At 39.4% G+C, this 26,785-nt stretch overlaps 1 protein-coding gene across 5 annotated transcripts in view; it reads left to right on the plus strand.

Moving 5' to 3' along the window:
• The window catches only part of LOC121496031 (zinc finger protein 197), a 72,643-nt gene that overhangs the window by 34,686 nt on the left and 11,172 nt on the right, over positions 1-26,785 (plus strand). For 3 of the 5 annotated variants that reach the window (XR_005989099.1, XR_005989100.1, XM_041764215.1), the window contains exons 1-2: positions 13,162-17,296; positions 19,412-19,727. Coding sequence is in view for 3 of the 5 variants with exons in the window: in XM_041764215.1 (XP_041620149.1) it covers positions 19,536-19,727 (192 nt within the window). In the remaining 2 variants the exon portion in view is untranslated. Of the gene's footprint in view, positions 1-10,832; positions 17,297-19,411; positions 19,728-26,785 lie in introns of those variants that run through there. The other 2 variants (XM_041764213.1, XM_041764216.1) reach the window with 2 other exon arrangements.

Here is a 26,785-nt window from a genome sequence, read left to right on the forward strand (position 1 = left end):
GCCGTAATTCAGCCATTTCCTTATTCTAGATAATTTCTGTAATAATCATCTTTCTCTGTACCTAAAGTCTTTATTTCTCATTATTTTTATTAGAAGCAGAGTTACTAGGCCTAAGTGTTTGAATTGTTTTAAGAAGGTTCTTCTGTCATACTGCCAAATTGCTTTCTTTGGTGATCTCTGTCCTCATGGAGAGGTACATAAGAACACTCCTTTTCTTCTGTCTTTATTGGTACTGTGTAGTCCTATTGTTTTAAATTGCTGCTGATATGATTTTTTTTTAAGTTGTAATATCTTTATTTTCTGGTAGATTTTTATGACTAGTAATAAAGTAAGAACATTTAAAAATATTTAGTAGCCATTTTTGCTTGCAGCAAACATGAAAACATCTCTCATCTGGTGACAGCTGTGGAAATTATGTGAGTCTGCCCCTAAGTAGCTTATCATGGTTTGGTTGATGAGGATAGAAAGAATAAGTAAGGCAGAGTAACATAATTAGTATAAGAACGTGATAAACCTTTTGAGATGGAAATGAAGAGGACAAAGCAACCAGTAGCATTCCTGACATTAGGAAAGGCCATTAAAGGAGGTATCTTTGTGTTATTAGACTTTGAAGAAAAAGGTAAGATTTTGTTTGGACAAATATACATTAAAAATTAAGGAATCAACTAATGCACTGATCTGATTTGAACTGAAATACAGATTCATAGCATCAGTTTATGTAACTATATAGTATTCCATTGTCTATCATGCTTTACGTTGACAGCTTTATGATACTGAATTTCTATTCAAGAACATTACATGCCTTTCCATTTGTTCTGCGCTATTTTTATATTTCAGGCCTATTTTTAAATTGTCTTCATCTGGAATTTGCATATTTCAGGTTATGTTGAATCTTTGGAATTGGAATATTTTCTTTTTTTTTTTTTTTAAGATTTTATTTATTCACAAGAGACACAGGGTAGGGGGTGGGCAGAGATACGGGCAGAGGGAGAAGCAGGCTTCCTGCAGGGAGCCCGATGTGGGACTCAATCCCCAGAACTCCAGGATCATGCTCTGAGCCGAAGGCAGATGTTTAACTGCTGAGCCACCCAGGTGTCTCATGAATTGGAGTATTTTCTGAAGTTTTCTAATTGACTAGGGTGCACATATATGAAAATATTATGTTTTGGTATGTTGCAACCTTATTATTTTATCGCCTACAGTAATTTATATTGTATATTTTTATACTTAATGAGAATATATCTCTTACTATCTCAGATGTGCTGATAATGGGCCAAACATTCTGCAGATTTTATATTTTAACACGTTACCAAACTGCTTTCTCCCAGTGATGTACCAACTAACTTACTTTCCCATAAAGAGAGCAAAAGGGAGCCCATTTCCCTTATATATGCTTATGATTTGGTTAGTGTTTTAAATCTCTGCTAGGTAGATGAAACACTATTATTTGTTTTTCATTTCATTGATTATTAGTGTGGTCAGAATCTTTTCACGTTTATTGGTCATTTCACTCGTACTCATATCCTTTCTGCATATTAATTTTATTTATGAGAGCTGCCAAGCCTTTGTCAAGTATTGCATATGTTTTTCCCAATTGTTTGCATTTCAATGTTATTTATGAATTGTTATTTTTAAGCCTTAGGAAATTTTTTATGTAGTATTAAACTTAGCAGTATTTTACTTTATGGTCTTTTGTGGTCTTCTTTTCAGTAAAATTATTTTTAATTATTAATTTATTGTTAAGATTTTATTTAGCAGGAGAGTGTCCAAGCGGCGGGGGGAGGGGCAGAGAGAGAGAATCTCTTTTTATTTTTTATTGTTTTTAAAGATTTTGTTTATTCACGAGAGACACAGCAAGAGAGGCAGAGACACAGGCAGAGGGAGAAGCAGGCTCCATGCAGGGAGCCTGATGCGGGACTCGATCCCAGGACCCCAGGATCACGCTCTATGCCGAAGGCAGGTGCTTGACCACTGAGTCACCCAGGCGTCCCAAGAGAGAGGATCTCAAGCAGACTCCACAGTGAGCACAGAGCCTGATACGGGGCTTGATCCCATGACCCTGGGATCATTACCAAGCCAAAATCTAGAGTCAGATGCTTAACTGACTGAGCCACTGAGGCACCCTAGTAAAATAATAATTATTATTATTTTAAAGATTTTATTTATTTACTCATGAGAGACAGAGAGAGAGAGAGAGAGAGAAAAGCAGAGACATAGGCAGAGGGAGAAGCAGGCTCCATGCAGGGAGCCTGACGTGGGACTTGATCCCAGGTCTCCAGGATCATGCCCTCGGCTGAAGGCAGCACTAAACCGCTGAGCCACCCAGGCTGCCCAAGATTATTATTATTTTTAATCACTTGTATTTTTTTCAGATATTTTCATTGTTTCAGTTTTACATTTAAGCTTTAGTCCATCTAAAATTTATTTTCATATATAGAATGACATACAAATCCAGTTAGTTTATTTTTTAACCCAAGTGGCTTTTAGTAGTTGTAATGCTATTTACTCAGTAATCCATCTTTTCTAAGAATTTAGAAGTAGGTTTGATGAATAAATTAGTGAATTTTATGATAAACCCTCATCATGTATCCATATAACTCATGCTGTAAGCCAGAATAAAGTCTAGATGGGTCTAAGAGTTGAACCAAAGGAAAAAAAAAAGGAAAAGAAGAAAATGGAATTGCTTATTTAGTCTAGCTGTTTAAGGAAACAAAAGTTTGAATCAACTTTAATAAATAAGATATGCTTCAACTGCAGTGTTGTTGGGACTTTAGTAAGTTGGTACCTAGGTGCTTATGCCCTTTGACCTAGTGGTTTTCATTTGAGGAGGACACCTTAAGTAAATGTTTCAGAAAGAGGGAAGTAAATAATATGTCTAGGGATAGTACCAGAAAAATATTTATAATGGTTAAAAGTTGGGGCCGACTAAATTCCCCAAGATAAAGTACTAAGCAAACTATGGTGTTTGACCTGGAGTATACTATGACACTATCAAATATGACAATTCTCTATTCTCCATTTCCATGCATTGATAAACTATTTGGAGAAAAGCAGAATTCTCAGCTGGCTTGCACACATTGTTTCAGTGTGTAAAAGATTTATATATCTTTATTTAAGAGATTGGAATAGAATTTGAAGGAAATTCGAGAAATATTGAGTACTTCCCATAAGTTAATCTTAGTTCCTGCCTTCAACATTCAAGTTGGAGTGGTAGACATTTATACTAATCGTTACAATACAGTGTGACAAATGCTATATATAATACATGGTACACAACTGTGGGAACGCATAGGAGCTTGGGATGGTAGAAGGATTGGGAGATTGGGGGCAGTGGTGGGTGACTAAGGGAAAGATTTACAGAGGGCTGACTTTCTATTTTAATAACAATTTTATTGAGATTTAATTCATGTACTTTATAAATCACCCATTTAAAGGTTACAGTGTAGTGGTTTGTTAGTGTATACACAGAGCTCTGTGACTATCACTATGATTAATTTTAGAATAGTTCATCTCCCCCAAAAAGAAGCCTTGTACTGTATAGCAATCATATTCATTTCACCCAGCTACACCTCCAACCCAGCCCTAGGCAACCACTAATCTGCTATCTCTCTAGATCTGTATATTCTATGGACATTTTACATAAATGAAATCATACAGTCTGTGGTCTTTTGTGACTGTTTTTACTTAGCACAATGTTGTCAAGATTCATCCATGTTGTAGCATGTATTAATACTTTTTTCCTTTTAATGCTGAATACTTTCTTGTGTGTATATATCACATTCTATTGATTCATCAATTGATGGACATTTAAAAATGTTGTATCCACCTTTGAGCTATAGAAATAACGCTGCTGTGAATAATTGTACAGAAGTTTTTCTGTGGTTTTATGGTTTCATTTCTCTTGGATATATACCAAGGAGTGGAGTAGCTGGGTCTTCTGTGAAAAGATTCACGACAGTTGTGCTTTGGTTTCTAAAAGGAAATAAAACTTTATTATTATTATTATTATTATTATTATTATTATTATTATTATTGAAACAGAAAAGGAAAGGAGAGCAATAATAAGCAGTAAATGAAAACAAGACAGAATTACATCCCATTGGGTACTTAAAACATACAACCTCATTAGCTTGGGAAGCCCCATGGAGACAGCATGGCTTCCATATTGAGAGGCTTGGGCAGAGCATCCTCCCTTCAGGTCAAACTTCCAACTGACCATCCCCATAAGGGCCATAGTTAAAGGGCAAATGATGGGATTTGATGTTATTATTATTTTTTTAATGATTTTATTTATTTATTCATGAGAGACTCACATTGAGAGAGAGAGGCAGAAACATAAGCAGAGGGAGAAGCAGGCTCCTCGGGGGAGTCCGATGTAGGACTTCATCCTGGACTCAAGGATCACACTCTGAGCCGAAGACAGGTGCTCAACTGCTGAATCACCCAGGCATCCCATGGAGTTTTATGTTAGACATTTTTTTTTTTTGCTTATGTGCAGTTTGGAGTAAGCTGCATTTCTATGTTACCATCTTTTTATATTTTCAAGGAGCCTGGGCTGTGTGTCTGTGTCCCCTCCCAGGTTACATTCCTGGGGGCCAGCCTCCCTAGAGCAGGAGGGAATATGAAATAAGATTTATAACTTTTGGAATCCAGAAGGGCCAGTTCTGACCTAGATGTCAGATAATATATATTAAGTAACAAGGCTCCCAAGGTTATTCACACAGCATGAATCTCACAACACTCATTAGCCTGCCTGCCTATACTCAGGTCTAGATGACTGGTTATGTAGGACAAATAACGGGAACATCCATCCGTATAAAACACTGGGTAACTCTTTGTTTAATCATATAAGGAATTGACAGACTGTTCCAAAGTTGCTGCATTATTTTGCACTCTCACCAGTAGTGTATGTATAAGGGTTCCAATTTCTCCAGCTCTTTCTTTTTTAAATATTTATTTGAGAGAAAGAGAGCACAAGAAAGGAGGAGGAGGATCAGAGGGAGAAGCAGACTTCCCACTCAGTCAGATGTGGTGCTTGAACCTGGGACTCCAGGATCATGACCTGATCCAAAGGCAGATGCTTAACGGACTGAGGCACCCAAGTACTGTCCAGTTTCTCTAGGTCTTTCCCAGCATTTATTAATACTCTTTATAGCCATCCTAGTGGGTCTAAGAAGATATCATTGTGGTTTTCATTTGCATTTCCCTGATGGCTGAAGATGTTATGCAACTTTTCATGTGCTTATTGACTGTATATCTTTGAAGAAATGTTTTTTCAGATTCTTTGCCTATATTTTAATTGGGTTGTCTTTTTATTGTTGAGTTGTGGGGTTTGATGTATTTTAGATACAAATATGAGACTTTCATGTATTTTCTCCCATTCTGCGTGTCTTTTCACTCTCTCAGTGAAATCCTTTAACCACAAAACTTACTAATTTTGATTAATTTCTTTTTTATAGAAAAGTAAGATTTATTTACAAGCTTCTTTTTTAGTTATTAATTACACAATTAACACATGATTACATTCTCTGTGAAATATAAAATATTATAGGAAGATATGTCTCATTTCACTTTCCCTTGACATTTTTAGGCCTTTGAAAATTCATTTTTTGTGTGTGGATGTACATATAATTATGTATATTTTTTACATATATGATGTTATATATATTTTTGTAACTCATTTTAAGAAGAGAATATCACTAATATATATCATTTTTTGCCTTATGTATTTTTTGAATTTCAATTCAATCTGTTTCAAAAGTATTAATAATTTATCAGTTGTGTATAATACCTAGTGCTCATCACCCAGTGACCCCAGCCCCCGCCTACCTCCCCTTCAGTAATCCTCAGTTTGTTTCCCAAAGTTAAGGGTGTCTCATGATTTCTCTCTCTGATTTCTTCCCATTTAGTTTTCTTTCCCTTCCCTTATGATCCTCTGCACTGTTTTATATTCTGCATATGAGTGAAATACTATATAAGTGTCTTTCTCTGATTGACTTATTTTAAGAAACTATTGCCTAATTCAAGGTCATGGAGATTTATGTCTGTTTTCTTCTAAGAGTTTTATAGTTTCAGTTCTCAGGTTAAGTATTTTGATCCATCTTGATTCATTTTTGTATGTGGTGTAAGTAAAGATTGACCTTCATTCTTTCTATGTCTCAGCACCATTCCACTATCTCAGCACCATTTTTCCCCCCATTGAATTGTTTTGATACCCTTTTGAAAATCAATTAACCATAAATGTGAAGGCTTATTTCTGGACTCTAAATTCTGTTCCTTTGATTATATGTCTATCCTTAATGTCAGTGGCACCCTGTCATTTTTTTTTCACCCTGTGTTATTGCTGTTGCTTTGAAGTACATTTTAAAATCAGGAAGGGTTAGACCTGGGTGGCTCAGCAGTTGAGTGTCTGCTTTTGGCTCAAGGCGTGATCCAGGGATCCGGGATCGAGTCCCACATTGGGTTCCCTGCATGGAGCCTGCTTCTCCCTCTGCCTGTGTCTCTGCCTCTCCCTTTCCATGTCTTCATGAATAAATAAATTAAAATCTTTTTAAAAAATGAAATAAAATAAAATCAGGAAAGGTGAGCCCTTCAATTGTGTTCTTCTTTTTCAGTATGTTTTAACTATTCTAGCCTTGTTGAGTTTCCATCTCAATTTTAGGATTAGATTGTCAATTTCTGTGAAGAAGCCAGTGAAATTATGATAGGGATTGCGCTGAATTTGTAGATTCATGTGGGGATCATTGCCATATTAACAATTTTTAAATCTTCCAGTCCATGAACATGGGATACGTTTTCTTTTATTTAGTCTTTAAATTCATTCAAAATGTTTCATAGTTTTCAGAGTATAAGTTTTGTACTTCTTTTTAACATTTATTCCTAAGTCTTTTATTCTTTTTTTATGCTGTTATTTCTTAATTTACTTTTAGGATTGTTTAGTGCTATTGTGTATAAATGCCACTATTTTTTGTTCGTTGATCTTCTGTCCTGCATCCTTGCTCTACTTACTTAATTCTAGCAGTTTTTTTTTTAATAATAAATTTATTTTTCATTGGTGTTCAATTTACCAACATATAGAATAACAGCCAGTGCTCATCCTGTCAAGTGCCCCCCTCAGTGCCCGTCACCCATTCCCCCCACCCCCCGCCCTCCTCCCCTCCACCACCCCTAGTTCGTTTCCCAGAGTTAGGAGTCTTTATGTTCTGTCTCCCTTTCTGATATTTCCCACACATTTCTTCTCCCTTCCCTTATATTCCCCAAATGAATGAGAACATACAATGTTTGTCCTTCTCCGATTGACTTACTTCACTCAGCATAATACCTACCAGTTCCATCCACGTCGAAGCAAATGGTGGGTATTTGTCGTTTCTAATGGCTGAGTAATATTCCATTGTATACATAGACCACATCTTCTCTATCCATTCATCTTTCGATGGACACCGAGGCTCCTTCCACAGTTTGGCTATTGTGGACATTGCTGCTAGAAACATCGGGGTGCAGGTGTCCCGGCGTTTCATTGCATCTGTATCTTTGGGGTAAATCCCCAACAGTGTAATTGCTGGGTCTTAGGGCAGGTCTATTTTTAACTCTTTGAGGAACCTCCACACAGTTTTCCAGAGTGGCTGCACCAGTTCACATTCCCACCAACAGTGTAAGAGGGTTCCCTTTTCTCCGCATCCTCTCCAACATTTGTGGTTTCCTGCCTTGTTAATGTTCCCCATTCTCACTGGCGTGAGGTGGTATCTCATTGTGGTTTTGATTTGTATTTCCCTGATGGCAAGTGATGCAGAGCATTTTCTCATGTGCGTGTTGGCCATGTCTATGTGTTCCTCTGCGAGATTTCTGTTCATGTCTTTTGCCCGTTTCATGATTGGATTGTTTGTTTCTTTGGTGTTGAGTTTAACAAGTTCTTTATAGATCTTGGAGACTAGCCCTTCATCTGATACGTCATTTGCAAATATCTTCTCCCAGGCTGTAGGTTGTCTTTTAGATTTGTTGACTGTATCCTTTGCTGTGCAAAAGCTTCCTATCTTGATGAAGTCCCAATAGTTCATTTTTGCTTTTGTTTCTTTTGCCTTCGTGGGTGTATCTTGCAAGAAGTTACTGTGGCCGAGTTCAAAAAGGGTGTTGCCTGTGTTCTCCTCTAGGATTTTGATGGAAAAGACCCCCGAATAGCCAGGGGAATTTTAAAAAAGAAAACCATAGCTGGAGGCATCACAATGACAGATTTCAGGTTGTACTACAAAGCTGTGGTCATCAACACAGTGTGGTACTGGCACAAAAACAGACACATAGATCAATGGAACAGAATAGAGAACCCAGAAGTGGACCCTGAACTTTATGGTCAACTAATATTCGATAAAGGAGGAAAGACTATCCACTGGAAGAAAGACAGTCTCTTCAAAAGATGGTGCTGGGAAAATTGGACATCCACATGCAGAAGAATGAAACTAGACCACTCCCTTGCACCATACACAAAGATAAACTGAAAATGGATGAAAGATCTAAATGTGAGACAAGATTCCATCCAAATCCTAGAGGAGAACACAGGCAACACCCTTTTTGAACTCGGCCACAGTAACTTCTTGCAAGATACATCCATGAAGGCAAAAGAAACAAAAGCAAAAATGAACTATTGGGACCTCATCAAGATAAGAAGCTTTGCACAGCAAAGGATACAGTCAACAAATCTAAAAGACAACCTACAGAATGTGAGAAGATATTTGCAAATGACGTATCAGATGAAGGGCTAGTCTCCAAGATCTATAAAGAACTTATTAAACTCAACACCAAAGAAACAAACAATCCAATCATGAAACGGGCAAAAGACATGAACAGAAATCTCGCAGAGGAAGACATAGACATGGCCAACACACACATGAGAAAATGCTCTGCATCACTTGCCATCAGGGAAGTACAAATCAAAACCACAATGAGATACCACCTCACGCCAGTGAGAATGGGGAACATTAACAAGGCAGGAAACCACAAATGTTGGAGAGGATGCAGAGAAAAGGGAACCCTCTTACACTGTTGGTGGGAATGTGAACTGGTGCAGCCACTCTGGAAAACTGTGTGGAGGTTCCTCAAAGAGTTAAAAATAGACCTGCCCTAAGACCCAGCAATTACACTGTTGGGGATTTACCCCAAAGATACAGATGCAGTGAAACGCCGGGACACCTGCACCCCGATGTTTCTAGCAGCAATGTCCACAATAGCCAAACTGTGGAAGGAGCCTCGGTGTCCATTGAAAGATGAATGGATAAAGAAGATGTGGTCTATGTATACAATGGAATATTACTCAGCCATTAGAAACGACAAATACCCACCATTTGCTTCGACGTGGATGGAACTGGTAGGTATTATGCTGAGTGAAGTAAGTCAATCGGAGAAGGACAAACATTGTATGTTCTCATTCATTTGGGGAATATAAATAATAGTGAAAGGGAATAGCAGGGAAGGGTGAAGAAATGTGTGGGAAATATCAGAAAGGGAGACAGAACATAAAGACTCCTAACTCTGGGAAACGAACTAGGGGTGGTAGAGGGGGAGGATGGTGGTGGGTGGGGGTGAATGGGTAATGGGCCCTGAGGGGGGCACTTGACAGGATGAGCACTGGGTGTTATTCTGTATGTTGGTAAATTGAACACCAATAAAAAATAAATTTAAAAAAATAAAAATAAAAAATATTTTAAAAAATAGCAATTTCACATTTTACAATATTTGAGAATGTTGGAGTAGAAAGGGACTAGCAATTTACTAGTGCAGCCACATCATTTTATAGATATGTTCATTTTTTTAAGAAATCTGATTTTTTTCATTCTGTATTTCTTCTTATATATATATATTTTAAATTTTATTTATTTATTTTAGAGAACAAATGGAGGGAGAGAGACAAGCAGACTCCATGCGGAGTGCAGAGCCCAACATGGGGCTTAGTCTCACAACCCTGAGATCCTGACCTGGGCTGAAATCAAGAATCCGATACTTGGGACACCTGGGTAGCTCAGCACTTGAGCATCTACCTTTGGCTCAGGGCGTGATCCCGGGATCGAGTCGCACATCGGGCTCCCTGCAGGGAGCCTGCTTCTCCCTCTGCCTGTGTCTCTCTCTCTCTGTCTCTCATGAATAAATAAATAAAATTTTAAGAAATGAATAAAGAATCAGATACGTAAACAGCTGAGCCACCTAGGCATCCCTCTTCATTTTTTATATTTAACTGAATCTAAGTCAGTCTTGATGTTTTCCATTTCTCACCTTTAAAAGGAATAGTCGTAGTTACCGATGAATTCTAAACATTAAGTTGCTTTTTCATAGATTTTTTTCCCCTATAGGTTACTTGCTTTCAAGTAATTAAATGTTTATGCACTTGACTCTTCAAAAATAAAAGATTATTTTAGGGTCCTTAGGTATATTTTCTCTCCATTAGAGTTCCCATCTTCCTAGCATGAAGAAGATAAAGAGTTCTTTATAAGCCCAGTGATTCTCTATTCTGTCCAACATCCTGAGCCTCATGTCTGAACCACCTACACATGATCATACGTTCCTTCTCTGGTTCTTCCTTGCATCTGTTTACTCAACATCATTTACGTTTTTACATCTTTTATTTCTTGAAGACAAAGAGCTTAGAAGTGTCTAAGTGAGTTCTCTGTTAATATATTTACAACCTTGTCAGTGTAGTATTCTGCTTTGTACTTTGATTTAATGAAAAGTGTCTTCTTTTTGTATTCATATAAATGCCATTCATTTGAATATTTTAAAGTCATATGAAGATCTTATTCTCACTGACACAGTTACATGGTAACATTTGCATTTTTAATTCCTTTTACCAGAATGGGAGACCATGACTGAGAATGAGGAGGTGACACCAAAGCCAACCATTTCTCAAAGAGCTGATTCTCAGAAAGGAACATTCAAAAGACTTCAAGGAAGTGTCCCCCAGACCCTTGATTTTGAGGAAGCATGTGAATGGCAAGTTTTGGCAAGTTATTGGGGAACTAAAACAGGGGAAAGAGATACTCTGAAGAATGTTCCTCTCTGTGAACGAGATAAGAAGAAAAGGACTCTACCAGAAAAACGAGGACAGAAGTGGAAGGAATTTGGAGAAAGCTTGACTTTAGGTTCAGCTCTTTCTGAAAGTTTAATAGCTACTGAAGGAAAGAAGTTTTATAAATGTGATATATGTTATAAACATTTCAATAAAATCTCCCATCTTATAAACCATCGGCGAATCCACACTGGTGAGAAACCTCATAAATGTAAGGAATGTGGAAAAGGCTTCATTCAGCGCTCAAGCCTTTTAATGCATTTACGAAACCATTCTGGGGAGAAACCTTATAAATGTAATGAATGTGGGAAAGCCTTTTCTCAAAGTGCTTATCTTCTGAACCATCAGAGAATTCACACTGGGGAGAAGCCTTATAAATGCAAGGAGTGTGGAAAGGGCTTCTATAGGCACTCGGGCCTTATTATACATCTAAGGCGCCATTCTGGGGAGAGACCTTATAAATGTAATGAGTGTGGGAAAGTTTTCTCTCAGAATGCTTACCTCATTGACCATCAGAGGCTCCACAAAGGGGAAGAACCTTATAAATGTAACAAGTGTCAGAAAGCTTTCATTCTGAAGAAGAGCCTCATTCTGCACCAGAGAATCCACTCTGGGGAAAAACCCTATAAATGTGAGGAGTGTGGAAAAACCTTTGCTCAGACCACTTACCTTGTTGACCATCAGCGGCTCCACAGTGCAGAGAACCCATACAAATGTAAAGAATGTGGAAAAGTTTTCATTCGAAGCAAAAGCCTCCTCTTACACCAGAGAGTACACACAGAAAAGAAGACTTTTGGTTGTAAAAAATGTGGGAAGATTTTCAATTCAAAGTCAAATCTCATTGACCATAAGAGGATGCATAGCAGAGAGAAGCCGTATAAATGTAGTGAATGTGGGAAAGCCTTCACTCAGAGTGCTTACCTTTTTGACCACCAGAGACTCCACAATGGAGAGAAACCTTACGAATGTAATGAATGTGGGAAAGTTTTCATTCTAAAAAAAAGCCTCATTTTACATCAGAGGTTCCATACTGGAGAGAATCTCTATGAATGTAAAGACTGTGGTAAGGTCTTTGGTTCTAACAGAAACCTCATTGACCACGAGAGACTACACAATGGGGAAAAGCCATATGAATGTCGAGAGTGTGGGAAAACTTTCATCATGAGCAAAAGTTTCATGGTTCATCAGAAACTACATACACAGGAGAAATCCTACAAATGTGAGGATTGTGGGAAGGCTTTTAGTTATAATTCAAGCCTGCTTGTACATCGGAGAATCCACACTGGAGAAAAGCCCTTTGAATGCAGTGAGTGTGGAAGAGCTTTCAGTTCTAACAGAAACCTCATTGAACATAAGAGAATCCACAGTGGTGAGAAACCCTATGAGTGTAATGAATGTGGTAAATGCTTCATTTTGAAGAAGAGCCTCATTGGACATCAGAGGATTCACACAAGGGAAAAATCTTACAAATGCAGTGACTGTGGGAAAGTCTTCAGTTACCGTTCAAACCTTATAGCCCATCAAAGAATCCACACTGGTGAAAAGCCCTATGCATGTAATGAGTGTGGGAAAGGCTTTACTTACAACAGAAACCTTATTGAACATCAAAGAATTCACAGTGGGGAAAAAACCTATGAATGTCATATATGTAGAAAAGTTCTTACCTCTAGTAGAAATCTTATGGTACATCAAAGAATCCACACTGGAGAAAAGCCTTATAAATGTAATGAGTGTGGTAAAGACTTCAGTCAGAATAAAAACCTGGTTGTGCATCAGAGGATGCACACTGGGGAAAAACCATATGAGTGTGAGAAGTGTAGAAAATCTTTTACTTCTAAGAGGAATTTAGTTGGCCACCAGAGGATCCATACAGGGGAAAAACCATATGGGTGTAATGATTGTAGTAAAGTTTTTAGGCAGAGAAAAAACCTTACTGTACATCAGAAAACTCATACAGATGGAAAACTCTGTGAATGTGAAGAGTCTGAAAAAGAATTCTCTCAGATTTCAAACCTTCATCTTCAACAGGAAGTCCATAGTGTGGAGGAATTCTCTTGGCTCCAAAATGCCACTGAGTCCAAGACAGATTCAGAAAATCTAATGTCATTTGTAAAATGAGATAGAATCTCTGCCTATCTAACTGTTAGACAAACGGTATATTTGGTCCTTGCAAGGAAAAAAATTCATGATTGACCCTTTTGTAGACAAATGACTTGCATGTGAAAGTTAATCTAGACTTTCAAGACTACAAAAACATAAAGCAAATTCTAGGTAAAGAATACTATATTCCAAACCATTTATTATGACTCTGGAAAGGGACCTTAGAGCAATTGAAGACTGAAGAAACTTATGAGATGTAATGATGTAGATGTAAATGATAGCAAAATATCTTTGTATTAAAAATGGACATTGTTTCTGAAAATGTGTATATTATACCTTTTAAAAATAGTGTCACTACTATAAAAAGTCTCTATTGACCATATGATTGAGACATGTCAGACAGGAGTTGAGGGGGCAAGAGTCTGCTGTTTGTGGACAACTTAAGACTACTAAATTGGGAGTTAGAAGACCTAGGTTTAGGGCCTAGCTCTTTCTCTTACTAGCCATGTGTTGTTAAGTCAGCTCAAGGCCTCCGTTTCTCTGTCAGTCAAATGTAGACATAATGCCTACCTCAAAGGGTTTGAGGATTAAGTGAAAGGACATTTGTGAACATATTTTGTGAAATAATTTAGTTGTCAATAAAGTTGGGTGAAAGATATGGTCAGAATCTAGAACATGATGTAATGTTTGTTCAGTATGTCAATATTAGGGTTCTGGGAACCTCATAAATACTCCTTTTTTATAGTAAGAGAAAGAATGGTGGATAGCTAACTTTGGATTTAATAGTCTAAGACTATTAAATATAGCTTTCAGAATTTTTATGGTATTAGTAGATAATAATATACATAGTTTGTTTTGATGGTAAAATGCTGGCTTATTATGGAAAAACAATATTATGTCCAGCTGTTAACACTGATGCCAAAGAAAACTATTTTTCAACCTGAATATTTGAAACCTAGCAGATCTAGAATATCAAAATGGAAGGACAGTCCTATGTTGCTTTCCTTGTTCATAGGGGGAAAAAAGTCCTTAATCCCATCCCGAGCTGTTGATCTCTGCTACTATTACTGAAAAGTTCTAATCGACATTTCACCATTACATACGAAAGCTTGGTACTCAAGAAATAACATTCTTCTCCAGTACTCAACTTACTACCTAAGTTTCACCCGGAACCAAGGTCTTAAAGCTCTGATTTAATCAATTCAGAATCCACCTCTGTGATCAGGCCCATTCCTCTGAACCAATCATTCATTCAGTCTGTGCTTTTTGTACATTTGATACTTCATTCATCCTATATTATTGTGTTGCTTATTTTATATTGTAATTCTCAAAACTCCCTATTCTGCAGCTGGATCATAAATGCCTTAGTATCAGGATTGTGTTTCTAATAGTAGTGGTGAACTGATGTGTAGATAAATGTTACTAATTCAACCCCAGAGTTCCTTGAGGGCTGGTTCCTCATTAGACTGAAAGGTACACACAAGAGTGAAAATTGGAAAGGCCCAAGATTTAAAATCTTAAGACTTGGGTGTAAGTCAGCTTCTGCTACTTTGCTTGGACAGATGCCTTCATTTCTTGGAGCCTTGATTTTCTCATCTGTACAACAGGAGGGAGAATACCTTACAAAGTTGTTATGAGGTAATGAATATGGAGATGCTTTATATCTGTGCTATAGGAGAATCACTACAGATTATGTAATTACAAAGGGAAAGATGTACTTTAACAGTGGAGAGGCTGGCATTCACCTCTTAACCAGTTAAACTATAACATCACTAAGACTGAGACAGCCTACGTTATGTGCCTCATATGATGCAATAAGCCAAAAGTGTAACCTGAATTTTTTCAAGCTTTGTAGACCTAATTGCCAGTTTACAGGAGATACAGGAGGCAGAGGAACAAGATAAATTGACACCATGAGAAACAAGTTTAGAACATGGGATATTGTATAAGAAAACTGCACTAGATTCTTAAAAAATATGAAAAAGGGAAGGGTGGTAATTGTTGATAGTGGATGAATATTGGGAGTTCATTGTATTCATCTCTGCTTTTGTATATGTATTAAAGTTTCCAGAATGAAAGGTATAAAAAGTGAATGAGGAAGGTTGTTCTTAAAAAATATTAAAGAGCCATAAGACACTAAGAGCCAGAAATAGACTCACACAAGTGCTCAATTGGTTTATGGCAAAGATACAAGAGCAATTCAGTAAAAGAGGGATAGCCTTTTCAAAAAATGCTGCTGGTGCAACTGGAATATCCATAGGCAAATATACATAAATATATACATACATAGTCAAGAGCTAGGCCTAAGCAAGAACTCTTAAACTTATATATCAAAAGCAGCCTCCATAAAAGGAAAAATGATAAATTGAACCTTATCACAATGAAAATAACTTGCTCTGCAAAAACAAAACAAAACCAAAAAACCCTTAAAAGTGATTACAGACTTGGGGAAAATACTTGTAAATCATATATCCAGCAAGATTTGTATCTAGACTATATATCTCAAAACTCAACAATAAGATTCAAGTAGAAAATGAGCGAAAGACATGTAAAGACTTTCACTGAAATATAGATAGCAAATAAACAAATGACAAGATGTTTACCGTCACTAACCCTTAGGGTTTAAAATCACAGCACATCTATCAGAGTAGCTTAAAAAAAAATAAATAAATCTTGGCAAGGGTGCAGAGAAACTGGATCTTATATGTTGCTGGAACTGTTAAATGGTACAGCCACTCTGGAGAAAAAGTTTGGCAGTTTCTTACAAAACCAAACACGCACCTATGTTATGACCCAGTATTTGTACTCCTGTATGTGACTGTTTATAGCACTTACAAGTGTCTGTAAGGAACCCAAATAGCCTCAACAAGTGGCCAAAATAGTTTTTTATCTATACCATGAATACTTATTACTGTGCAATAAAACGAATGACCCGTTGCTCCAATGAAAAGTAGAATTTCAAGAAAATTATGCTGATTAAAAATCTTGAAGGTATTATGAATCTTGAAAGGTATTATGTATGATTCTATCTATATAATACTCTAAAATGACAAAACTATATAGAGATGAAAGGTTAGTGGTTGCCAGAGCTTGGGGGTGGTGGGCGGGGACAGGTGGGAGAGGGAGGGTAGCACTTATCAAGGTCTTTGTGATGTTGAACAGTTGTGTATCTTGATTGTGGTAGTGGTCACACAAATACGTGAGAAAGGTAGAAGTAGGTGTGAGTGGAAGTCTACACAAATATTATACCAGTATCAATTTCCTGATTTTTATATTAAGCGATAATTATGTAGGTTGTACCTGTTGAGGGAAACTGGAGGCAGGATTATTACCTTTCCAACTTCCTGTGAATTGTTAAATTCGAAATAAAAGGTAAAATATGACCCTAAAAAAGCCATAACCAAATGCACTGTGTGAAACTGATTTGGAAGAACAAAATTATGAAATACGTTTTAGGACAGTTGGGGAGATTTGATATCGTCGGATATTAGATGGTATTATGGAATTGTTCATTTTCTTACCGATATGTAATGGTGGTATAGCGTTTGGAGAATATTTATTAAAGGATGCATTTGAAGTATTTCGCATGAAGTGTTTTGATGTTTACAATTTTCAAAAATATTTTAGTATATATAGAAAGATGGCAAATGTAGCCGAGTGTTGAGTCCAGGTGGAGGAAACAGGTATTAATGGTACCATTCTGTACCGTTTGAATTTTCTTTTCTTTCTTTTTCCTTTATCCTTTTTTTTTTTTTTTTTTGTATTTTCAAAATAAAACGTTTGGGGCAAAATTATCAGGGCTTTCTACAGACAAATGCTTTCTGGCTTCAGGTTCCTGCATACGCGCCTTGCCTAAGTACTGCCGAGCCAGGGGATGCCCCCTTCCCTGAAGCTCGGGGCCACAGTGCACCTGCACCTTCCAAAGCCCTTGGCTCCCATCGCTGGTCTGCGGCGATTTTGGACATCCACCGAGAAGACAGCACCTCCGAGATTCCTAGAGAGGCCGGCCTGGAGACTGGAGAAGCCGGAAGCCCGGCTCGAGGCACTTCCTGTCCGGTTATTGTTCTCGCGCCGGAGGCGCGGGGCGTCGGATCCTGCTGGCCTTTGGCGCTGTGCTCGTGAGCTCCTGCCGGACGTCTTCGAGACACGGTCAGTGAGTCTGGCGGGGGTGGGCACAAATGTCACGGGCGCGGGAGGGCCGTCCCGAGGGCGGACCGCCGCGACCTCCTCGGGGGCCCTGGCCTGTTTGTCCCTAAGGCGGCTCCGCGTCCCATCACCTCAGAAACCCAGCGGGCGCCTGCCGGGGGTCTGGCCGGGGGCCTTGAACTCGGACGGCCCTGGGGCTGGGGCTGGGGCTGGGGCTGGGGCAGGCTCGCCCGGGAGTGCGGCTGCCCGGGGTCTGCAGCGGGCAGGGGCACGGGGGAGCCGAGCCCTCCCTGGGAAGTCTGTGCTGTCTGGGTGGAGGCGGACGCCGCCGAGGGGACTGTTCCGGGCCTTTGTGCCTGGTGGAATCCACCTCGTGGGAAGGATGGACGACGGAAAGAATGATCGCCCAGAATTGAGGATCGGCGCGCGAGTGAAAGCGCTGTTGCATCAGGAAATCCAGCGTGTACAGTAGATTGCCAATGAGTCTGACGTAGGAGAAAGCATGCGATTACTTCAGGAGTAGCAAAAGGGGACTTGACAAAATTTAGCACCTTTTTCCCCCAGTAAAACGTCTGAAGGGGAATAGAAAAAATTTAATTTCCTCATAATAGACTAAACCAGTAAGATCGTTTTACTCACAAATTAAACAACAGCACAATCAATTATGATGAAGGGGTACTGTTAGGTTGTTGGTGTGATCCTTTAAGAAAGCAGTTTGGCATATTTATCAACCATGAAATCCTTGAACCAGTAATCAGAGCCTATATTCCAAGGGAGTAATTCAGCAGAAGAAAAAACTATTTGCACAGAAAAAAATTTAGCGTTGATTATTGTTAAGAATATAAACTGAAAACAATCAAAATGCCTTTTACTAAAGCAATGGCTCATAAGTAGGATTAAGTTACAGTATAGGTATAATTCAGGATTCTGTGCCAGAATGAAGTAGCTCTGTATATACTTATATGGAAAGATCTAAGACTATGGAATACTATGTGAAATGTAGAGATTGAGTTAAGAAAGAAACAATGCAAGTTGCTGAAAAATGCACAGGTGTGATCTAATCTCTGTTTTGGGAAATAAGCACTCTCTGTAAAGGTGTGCATATCTGTACGGAAATGCAGAGAGAACACTGATGACTGGTAACAACTGGGGGGAATATATTTAATTCTGTGTATTTCTGTATCACTTGGTCCTTTTTTAAAAAAAAATATTTTATCTATTCATGAGAGACAAAGAGAACAGAGAGAGAGGCAGAGACACAGACAGAGGGAGAAGCAGGCTCCGTGCAGGGAGCCTGATGTGGGACTTGATCCCAGGACCAGGAATCACACCCTGAGCCAAAGGTGGCACAAAACCTCTGAGCCACCCAGGCACCCCTACTTGGTTCTTTTTGGTTGAGAATGACTGAATAGGGGAATTAATACTATAGGTTATTGTATAGCTACTAAAAATAATAAACATGGAGAATGGCAACATAAAACATCTCTTTTTTTAATCTTAAGAGTAATACAAGGCATTTAGAATTAGTGGCAAAAGTAAGCAAACAAAAAGAATCTCAAAACTACATCACCCAAAGATGACCACCCCTAAATGTTGGTATGTAGACTCTCAGTCTTTTTCTTGAGATTCTTTAGTTTATGCTATTGTGTATCTTTGGTAATTTAAAAAAGCGCTCTCTGTTTTAATATTCCTTCTTAAAAAAAAAACAACTGTGATAATTATGAAATATATATCCCTATAGTTAAAAAAGTTTATTAAGTCATGATTGTCACTATGGTTGAAGCTTTTCCCTTAAATTCTGTGCTGCATCTCCTTGGAGATGGAGTAGGACTGATTGTTCTTTAGTCTTTTCTGTATTTTTCAAGTTTTGTAATAAAAATACGTTAACCCTATAAGCAGGAAAAAAACTCAATAAATATTATATAAAGCTATTTGTGACTATTATGGGAACAAATTACATGTTTGCAGTTGAACCCTCTCCATTCTATGAAGGTGCAGTAGAGCAGACTCTTGCCATAGTGGCTGCTGCTTAGGCACTGGTGAAACTGGCCAGTCGGATTTATGGCATCCAGGCATACCTTTGCTCAATGCTAACAACGTTTTCTGGTTTTTCAGTAGACAGTCTTCCTTTTGGCCCTGGGAAGAAACCTAAGAAGAAGCTTTTGAAACTTAAAAATTAGATGGGACTTGATCTCTGCTGGGCAGCCCCCAGCTATAATAATTCCCCTCCTGAGCATAGAAGATGACTGCGCAACTGAGAGAGGCCATGGATTTAACTGCCTGGGGCTCAGTGACGGTGAAAAAGGAGGAGGAAGAGGAAGAAAACTTCCTGGGTCAGGCATCCGGTCAGCAAGTGCACTCAGAGAACATCAAAGTCTGGGCTCCTGGGGAAGGTCCTCAGACGGCCCTTGATATATCAGAACAGGAGGAAAAGGTAAATAATTGTCTGGGAGGAAGCGGAGAGAAGAGACCTGAAAACCTCAAGTAGTTTCAGAGGGCACTATGTCCCTCTGCTTCCACACCTGGAGTATTATTTTCTGGCTAGGGCTCTAGCCTTTGGCCTTTGGAATATAATACAAATAGTCTCTTCTGATTGATGGGACATTTAGTGCTTTCTGTAAACCAGTGGTTCTCAAACCTTGCTACACAGAATTGATTGGGGAGATTTTTGTAAAATTGTGATGCTCATGCCATACTTGATTCCAGTTAAATGAGATCTTGTGGTGGGTCCCAGACATCTGTGTTTTTTAAAAACTTCAGGTGATTCCACTCTGGATCTGATAGCTCTAACCTGTGCTTCTCAAATTTTAATATAATTGATATCTCACATTTTAATCACCAGGAGATCTTATAAAAATGTAGATTCTGATTCAGGAGGTCTGGGTTAAGATTCTGTACTCACAAGCTCGCAGTTGGTGATGATCTATGGGTTGCACTTCGAGGAGGGAGGATATACTCTATACTCTGGTCCTTAATGCTTTCAAAACATTTGAACCAGATGATACTGTGGTTCCCCAAAGGTCATAACCTTGCTTTTGTGATCTTTAGACCTCAGAAAACTATACCCTGGAAAATCTCCCCACATGCTCTTTTGTCATGCACCCACTGGCATATTAGGTTTCGGTGCTATAGTGGGCAGTGAAGTGAAATCAAAGTGATAGAGAGGAAACTTGGTGCCTTGATTCTCTGCCTGACCCATGTTGGGGATCAGAGAAGCCTTTGCCTTTATTTCCCTTTTGGTTTTTTGTTTTATTTTTATTTTTTTATGTGTAAATTTCTTTTTTATTGGTGTTCAATTTGCCAACATATAGAATAACACGCAGTGGTCATCCCGTCAAGTGCCCACCTCAGTGCCTGACACCCAGTCACCCCCAGCCCCCGCCCACCTACACTTCCACCACCCCTAGTTCGTTTCCCAGAGTTAGGAGTCTTTCATGTTCTGTCTCCCTTTCTGATACTTCCCACTTATTTTTTCTCCTTTCCCCTTTATTCCCTTTCACTATTTTTTATATTCCCCAAATAAATGAGACCATATAATGTTTGTCCTTCTCCAATTGACTTATTTCACTCAGCATAATACCCTCCAGTTCCATCCACGTTGAAGCAAATGGTGGGTTTTTGTCGTTCCTAATGGCTGAGGAATATTCCATTGTATACATAGACCACATCTTCTTTATCCATTCATCTTTCGATGGACACCAAGGCTCCTTCCACAGTTTGGCTATAGTGGACATTGCTGCTAGAAACATTGGGGTGCAGGTGTCCCGGTGTTTCATTACATCTGTATGTTTGGGGTAAATCCCCAGCAGTGCAATTGCTGGGTCCTAGGGCAGATCTATTTTTAACTCTTTGAAGAACCTCCACACAGTTTTCCAGAGTGGCTGCACCAGTTCACATTCCCACCAACAGTGTAAGAGGGTTCCCCTTTCTCCACATCCTCTCCAACATTTGTGGTTTCCTGCCTTGTTAATGTTCCCCATTCTCACTGGTGTGAGGTGGTATCTCATTGTGGTTTTGATTTGTATTTCCCTGATGGCAAGTGATGTGGAGCATTTTCTCATGTGCTTGATGGCCATGTCCATGTCTTCCTCTGTGAGATTTCTGTTCATGTCTTTTGCCCATTTCATGATTGGATTGTTTGTTTCTTTGGTGTTGAGTTTAACAAGTTCTTTATAGATCTTGGAGACTAGCCCTTCATCTGATACACCATTTGCAAATATCTTCTCCCAGGCTGTAGGTTGTCTTTTAGATTTGTTGACTGTATCCTTTGCTGTGCAAAAGCTTCTTAATGAAGCCCCAATAGTTCATTTTTGCTTTTGTTTCTTTTGCCTTCCTGGATGAATCTTCCAAGAAGTTACTGTGGCCAAGTTCAAAAAGGGTGTTGCCTGTGTTCTCCTCTAGGATTTTGATGGAATCTTGTCTCACATGTAGATCTTTCATCCATTTTGAGTTTATCTTTGTGTATGGTGCAAGGGAGTGGTCTAGTTTCATTCTTCTGCATGTGGATGTCCAATTTTCCCAGCACCACTGATTGAAGAGACTGTCTTTCTTCCAGTGGATAGTCTTTCCTCCTTTATCGAATATTAGTTGACCATAAAGTTCAGGGTCCACTTCTGGATTCTATGTTCTGTTCCATTGATCTGTGTGTCTGTTTTTGTGCCAGTACCACACTGTCGTGATGACCACAGGTTTGTAGTACAACCTGAAATCTGGCATTGTGATGCCCCCAGCTATGGTTTTCTTTTTTAAAATTCCCCTGGCTATTTGGGGTCTTTTCTGATTCCACATATTTTAAATCTTAAAATAATTTGTTCTAACTCTCTGAAGAAAGTCCAGGGTATTTTGATAGGGATTGCATTATACGTATACATTGCCCTGGGTAACATTGACATTTTCACAATATTAATTCTGCCAATCCATGAGCATGGAGTATTTTTCCATCTCTTTGTGCCTTCCTCAATTTCTTTTAGAAGTGTTCTATAGTTTTCAGGGTATAGATCCTTTACCTCTTTGGTTAGGTTTATTCCTAGGTATCCTATGCTTTTGGATGCAATTGTAAGTTGGATAGACTCCTTAATTTCTCTTTCTTCAGTCTCATTGTTGCTGTATAGAAATGCCACTGAATGCTGGGCATTGATTTTGTATCCTGCCACACTGCCAAATTGCTGTATGAGTTCTAGCAATATTGGGGTCCAGTCTTTTGGGTTTTCTATGTTTTCTATCATGTCTTCGGTGAACAGGGAGAGTTTGACTTCTTCTTTGCCAATTTGAATGCCTTTTATTTTTTTTTGTTGTCTGATTGCTGAGGCTAGGACTTCCAGTACTATGTTGAATAGCAGTGGTGAGAGTGGACATCCCTGTCTTGTTCCTGATCTTAGGGGAAAGGCTCCCAGTGCTTCCCCATTGAGAATGATATTTGCTGTGGGCTTTTCGTAGATGGCTTTTAGGATGTTGAGGAATGTTCCCTCTATCCCTACACTCTGAAGAGTTTTGATCAGGAATGGATGCTGTATTTTGTCAAATGCTTTCTCTGCGTCTATTGAAAGGATCATATGGTTCTTGGTTTTTCTCTTGCTGATATGATGAATCATACTGATTGTTTTACGAGTGTTGAACCAGCTTTGCATCCCGGGGATAAATCCTACTGGTTCATGGTGAATAATCTTCTTAATGTACTGTTGGATCCTATTGGCTAGTATCTTGTTGAGAATTTTTGCATCCATGTTCATCAGGGATATTGGTCTAGAATTCTCCTTTTTGGTGGGGTCTTTGTCTGGTTTTGGATTTAAGGTGATGCTGGCCTCATAGAACGAGTTTGGAAGTTCCATCTCTTTCTATCTTTCCAAACAGCTTTAGTAGAATAGGTATGGTTTCTTCTTTAAACGTTTGATACAATTCCCCTGGGAAGTCATCTGGCCCTGGACTTTTGTGTCTTGGGAGGTTTTTGATGACTGCTTCAATTTCCTCCCTGGTTATTGGCCTGTTCAGGTTTTCTATTTCTTCCAGTTCCAGTTTTGGTAGTTTGAAGTTTTCCAGAAATGCGTCCATTTCTTCTAGATTGCCTAATTTATTGGCGTATAGCTGCTCATAATATGTTTTTAAAATCGTTTGCATTTTCTTGGTGTTGTTAGTGATCTCTCCTTTCTCATTCATGATTTTATTAATTTGAGTCTTCTCTCTCTTCTTTTTAATAAGGCTGGCTAATGGTTTATCTCTCTTATTAATTCTTTCAAAGAAACAACTCCTGGTTTTGTTAATCTGTTCCACGGTTCTTCTGGTCTCGATTTCATTGAGTTCTGCGCGAACCTTTATTAATTCTCTTCTGCTGGGTGTAGGATCTATTTGCTGTTTTTCTCTAGCTCCTTTATGTGTAAGGTTAGCCTTTGTATTTGAGTTCTTTCCAGTTTTTGGATGGCTGCTTGTATTGTAATGTATTTCCCCCTCAGGACTGCTTTTGCTGCATCCCAAAGATTTTGAACAGTTGTATCTTCATTCTCATTAGTTTCCATGAATCTTTTTAATTCTTCCTTAATTTCCTGGTTGACCCTTTCATCTTTTAGCAGGATGGTCCTTAACCTCCACGCATTTGACGTCCTTCCAAACTTATTCTTGTGATTTAGTTCTAATTTCAAGGCATTATGGTCTGAGAATACGCAGGGGAGGATCCCAATCTTTTGGTATCGGTTCAGACCTATTTGTGACCCAGTATGTGGTCTATTCTGGAGAAAGTTCCACGTGCACTAGAGAAGACAGTGTATTCAGTTGTGTTTGGATGTAAAGTTCTGTAGATATCTGTGAAATCCATCTAGTCCAGCATATCATTTAAAGCTTGTTTCTTTGGAGATGTGCTTAGAAGACCTATTGAGTGTAGAAAGTGCTACATTGAAGTCACCAAGTATAAGTGTATTATTATCTAAGTATGTCTTAACTTTGGTTATTAGTTGATTGATATATTTGGCAGCTCCCACATTCGGAGCATATATATTAATGATTGTTTAGTCCTCTTCTTACATTTTTTTTATTTATTTATGATAGTCACAGAGAGAGAAAGAGAGAGAGAGGCAGAGACACAGGCAGAGGGAGAAGCAGGCTCCATGCACCGGGAGCCTGATGTGGGATTCGATCCCGGGTTTCCAGGATCGCGCCCTGGGCCAAAGGCAGGCGCCAAACCACTGTGCCACCCAGTGATCCCCAGTCCTCTTCTTAGATAGATCCTTTAAGTATAATATGGTGTCCCTCTTCATCTCTCACTAGTCTTAGGGGTAAATTTTAGTTTATCTGATAGAAGGATGGCTACCCCTGCTTTCTTTTGAGGACCATTTGAATGGTAAATGGTTCTCCAACCCTTTATTTTCAGGCTGTAGGTGTCCTTCTGTCTAAAATGAGTTTCTTGTAGACAGCAAATAGATGGGTCCTGCTTTTTTATCCAGTCTGAAACCCTGCGCCTTTTGATGGGGTCATTAAGCCCATTCACGTTCAGAGTTACTATTGAAAGATATGAGTTTAGTGTCATCGTGATACCTATTCAGTCCCTGTTTTTGTGGATTGTTCCATTGGATTTCTTCTTAAAGAGGAATTTTAAGAGTCCCCCTTAAAATTTCTTGCAGAGCAGGTTTGGAGGTCACATATTCTTTCAGTTCCTGCCTGTCTTGGAAGCTCTTTATCTCTCCTTCCATTCTGAATGAGAACCTTGCTGGATAAAGTATTCTTGGCTGCATGTTTCTCTCATTTAGGACCCTGAATATATCCTGCCAGCCCTTTCTGGCCTGCCAGCTCTCTGTGGAGATGTCTGCTTTTAATCTAATATTTGTCCCCATAAATATTAGAGATTTCTTGTCTCTTGCTGCTTTAAGGATCTTCTCTTTATCTTTGAAATTTGCAAGCTTCACTATTAAATGTCAAGGTGTTGAATGGCTTTTATTGATTTTTAGGGGGGGATCTCTCTATTTCCTGGGTCTGAATGTCTGTTTCCATTCCCAGATTAGGAAAGTTTTCAGGTATGATTTGTTCAAATACATATTCTGGACCTCTGTTTTTTTTCGGTGCCCTTGGGAACCCCAATTAAATGTAGATTTTTCTTCCTCAGGCTGTCACTTATTTCCCTTAATCTATTCATGATCTTTTAATTGTTTGTCTCTTTTTTTCTCAGTTTTCCTCTTTGCCATCAACTTGTCTTCTATGTCACTCACTCGTTCTTCCACCTCGTTAACCCTCATCGTTAAGACCTATAGTTTGGATTGTGTCTCATTTAATTGATTTTTAATATCTGCCTGATTGGATCTAAATTCTGCAGTCATGAAGTCTCTTGAGTCCTTTATGCTTTTTTCTAGAGCCACCAGTAGCTTTATAATAGTGCTTCTGAATTGGCTTTCTGACATTGAATTGTAATCCAGATTTTGTAACTCTGTGGGAGAGAGGACTGTTTCTGATTCTTTTGAGGTGAGGTTTTCCTTCTAGCCATTTTGCTCAGTGCAGAGTGGCCAAAAACAAGTTATATTGGGAAAAGGAGAAAAAGAAGAGAAAGAAGAAAAGAAACGAAAAGAAAAAGAGAAAAAAAAATAAAAATAGAGAAGAAAAGAAAGGGGGGGAAGCAAACAAATCAAAAACAAAAAACAATGGGGAGTATCCTCTGATTCTGTATACAGTAAATCCCTCGACTTCCCCTGAGACTTTCCAGTGCTGCTTTGTCAATAATTTGTTGACAAATTATTATTATGTGTCCGTCTAGCTGGTCTTTGGCGGGAGAGGCCTGCTGTGCTGATTTTCAGGTGTTGGCACTTGGGGAAGGTGCTCAGCCCCCTGCCTGGTGCAGGGCTTAGTGAAAGATGTTTAAGCTATGTATCTGGTGAGGCCACTGTGAGGCTCAGTGGGGGGTTGTTTATCCTGTGAGGCCCCAGGAGGAACAACTACCATGGCGGCAGCAGCTCTGGAGCCCTGAGTCAGCTCCCACAGTAATTCCGGAGCTCTCTGTCTGCAGGGCCTGGAGGCTCCGGGCCGGGGCCGCTGATCTGCTCAGCTTGGGGCAGGAGTGTCCCTGCTGTCCTGGGCCCTCCTGGCTTCTGCTTGTCCTGGTGGGAGCGCCAGATCTTGGGCTGTGTCCCCGGCACCGTGTGCTCCCGGGCCTGCGCTGTTGGATTTGCGCTCCCGGCTGCCGGGCCCCTTTCACCCCGGAGCCGCAGCCTGAGCCACTCCCAAGCTGCTCCTGGGGCCGGGCAGCCCCCTCTGTGCAGAGCCTCTGCTGGAGGCCCAAGCTGCTCCCGGGTCCAGCCAGGTGTGCCCTGCAGCCCTTTAGGGAGCTGGGCCGCGGGGTGTGGCAGCTTTCCCTGGGTCACAGGTGCCTCTGTTAGTGTCCCAGGGAGCTTGAGGGCCTCCTCGCCCCTCCTTGGATCCTGCTGTAACTCCCTGTGAGCACCTTTCAGTTTGGGAAGATTGGTGAAACTCCTGCTTCTCCAGGCATGGCTCTCCTGTCCTGGGGACACTAGCCCTGGCCTT

Source organism: Vulpes lagopus, chromosome 7, assembly GCF_018345385.1.
Source record: "Vulpes lagopus strain Blue_001 chromosome 7, ASM1834538v1, whole genome shotgun sequence".
Taxonomy (NCBI): Eukaryota; Metazoa; Chordata; class Mammalia; order Carnivora; family Canidae; genus Vulpes; species Vulpes lagopus.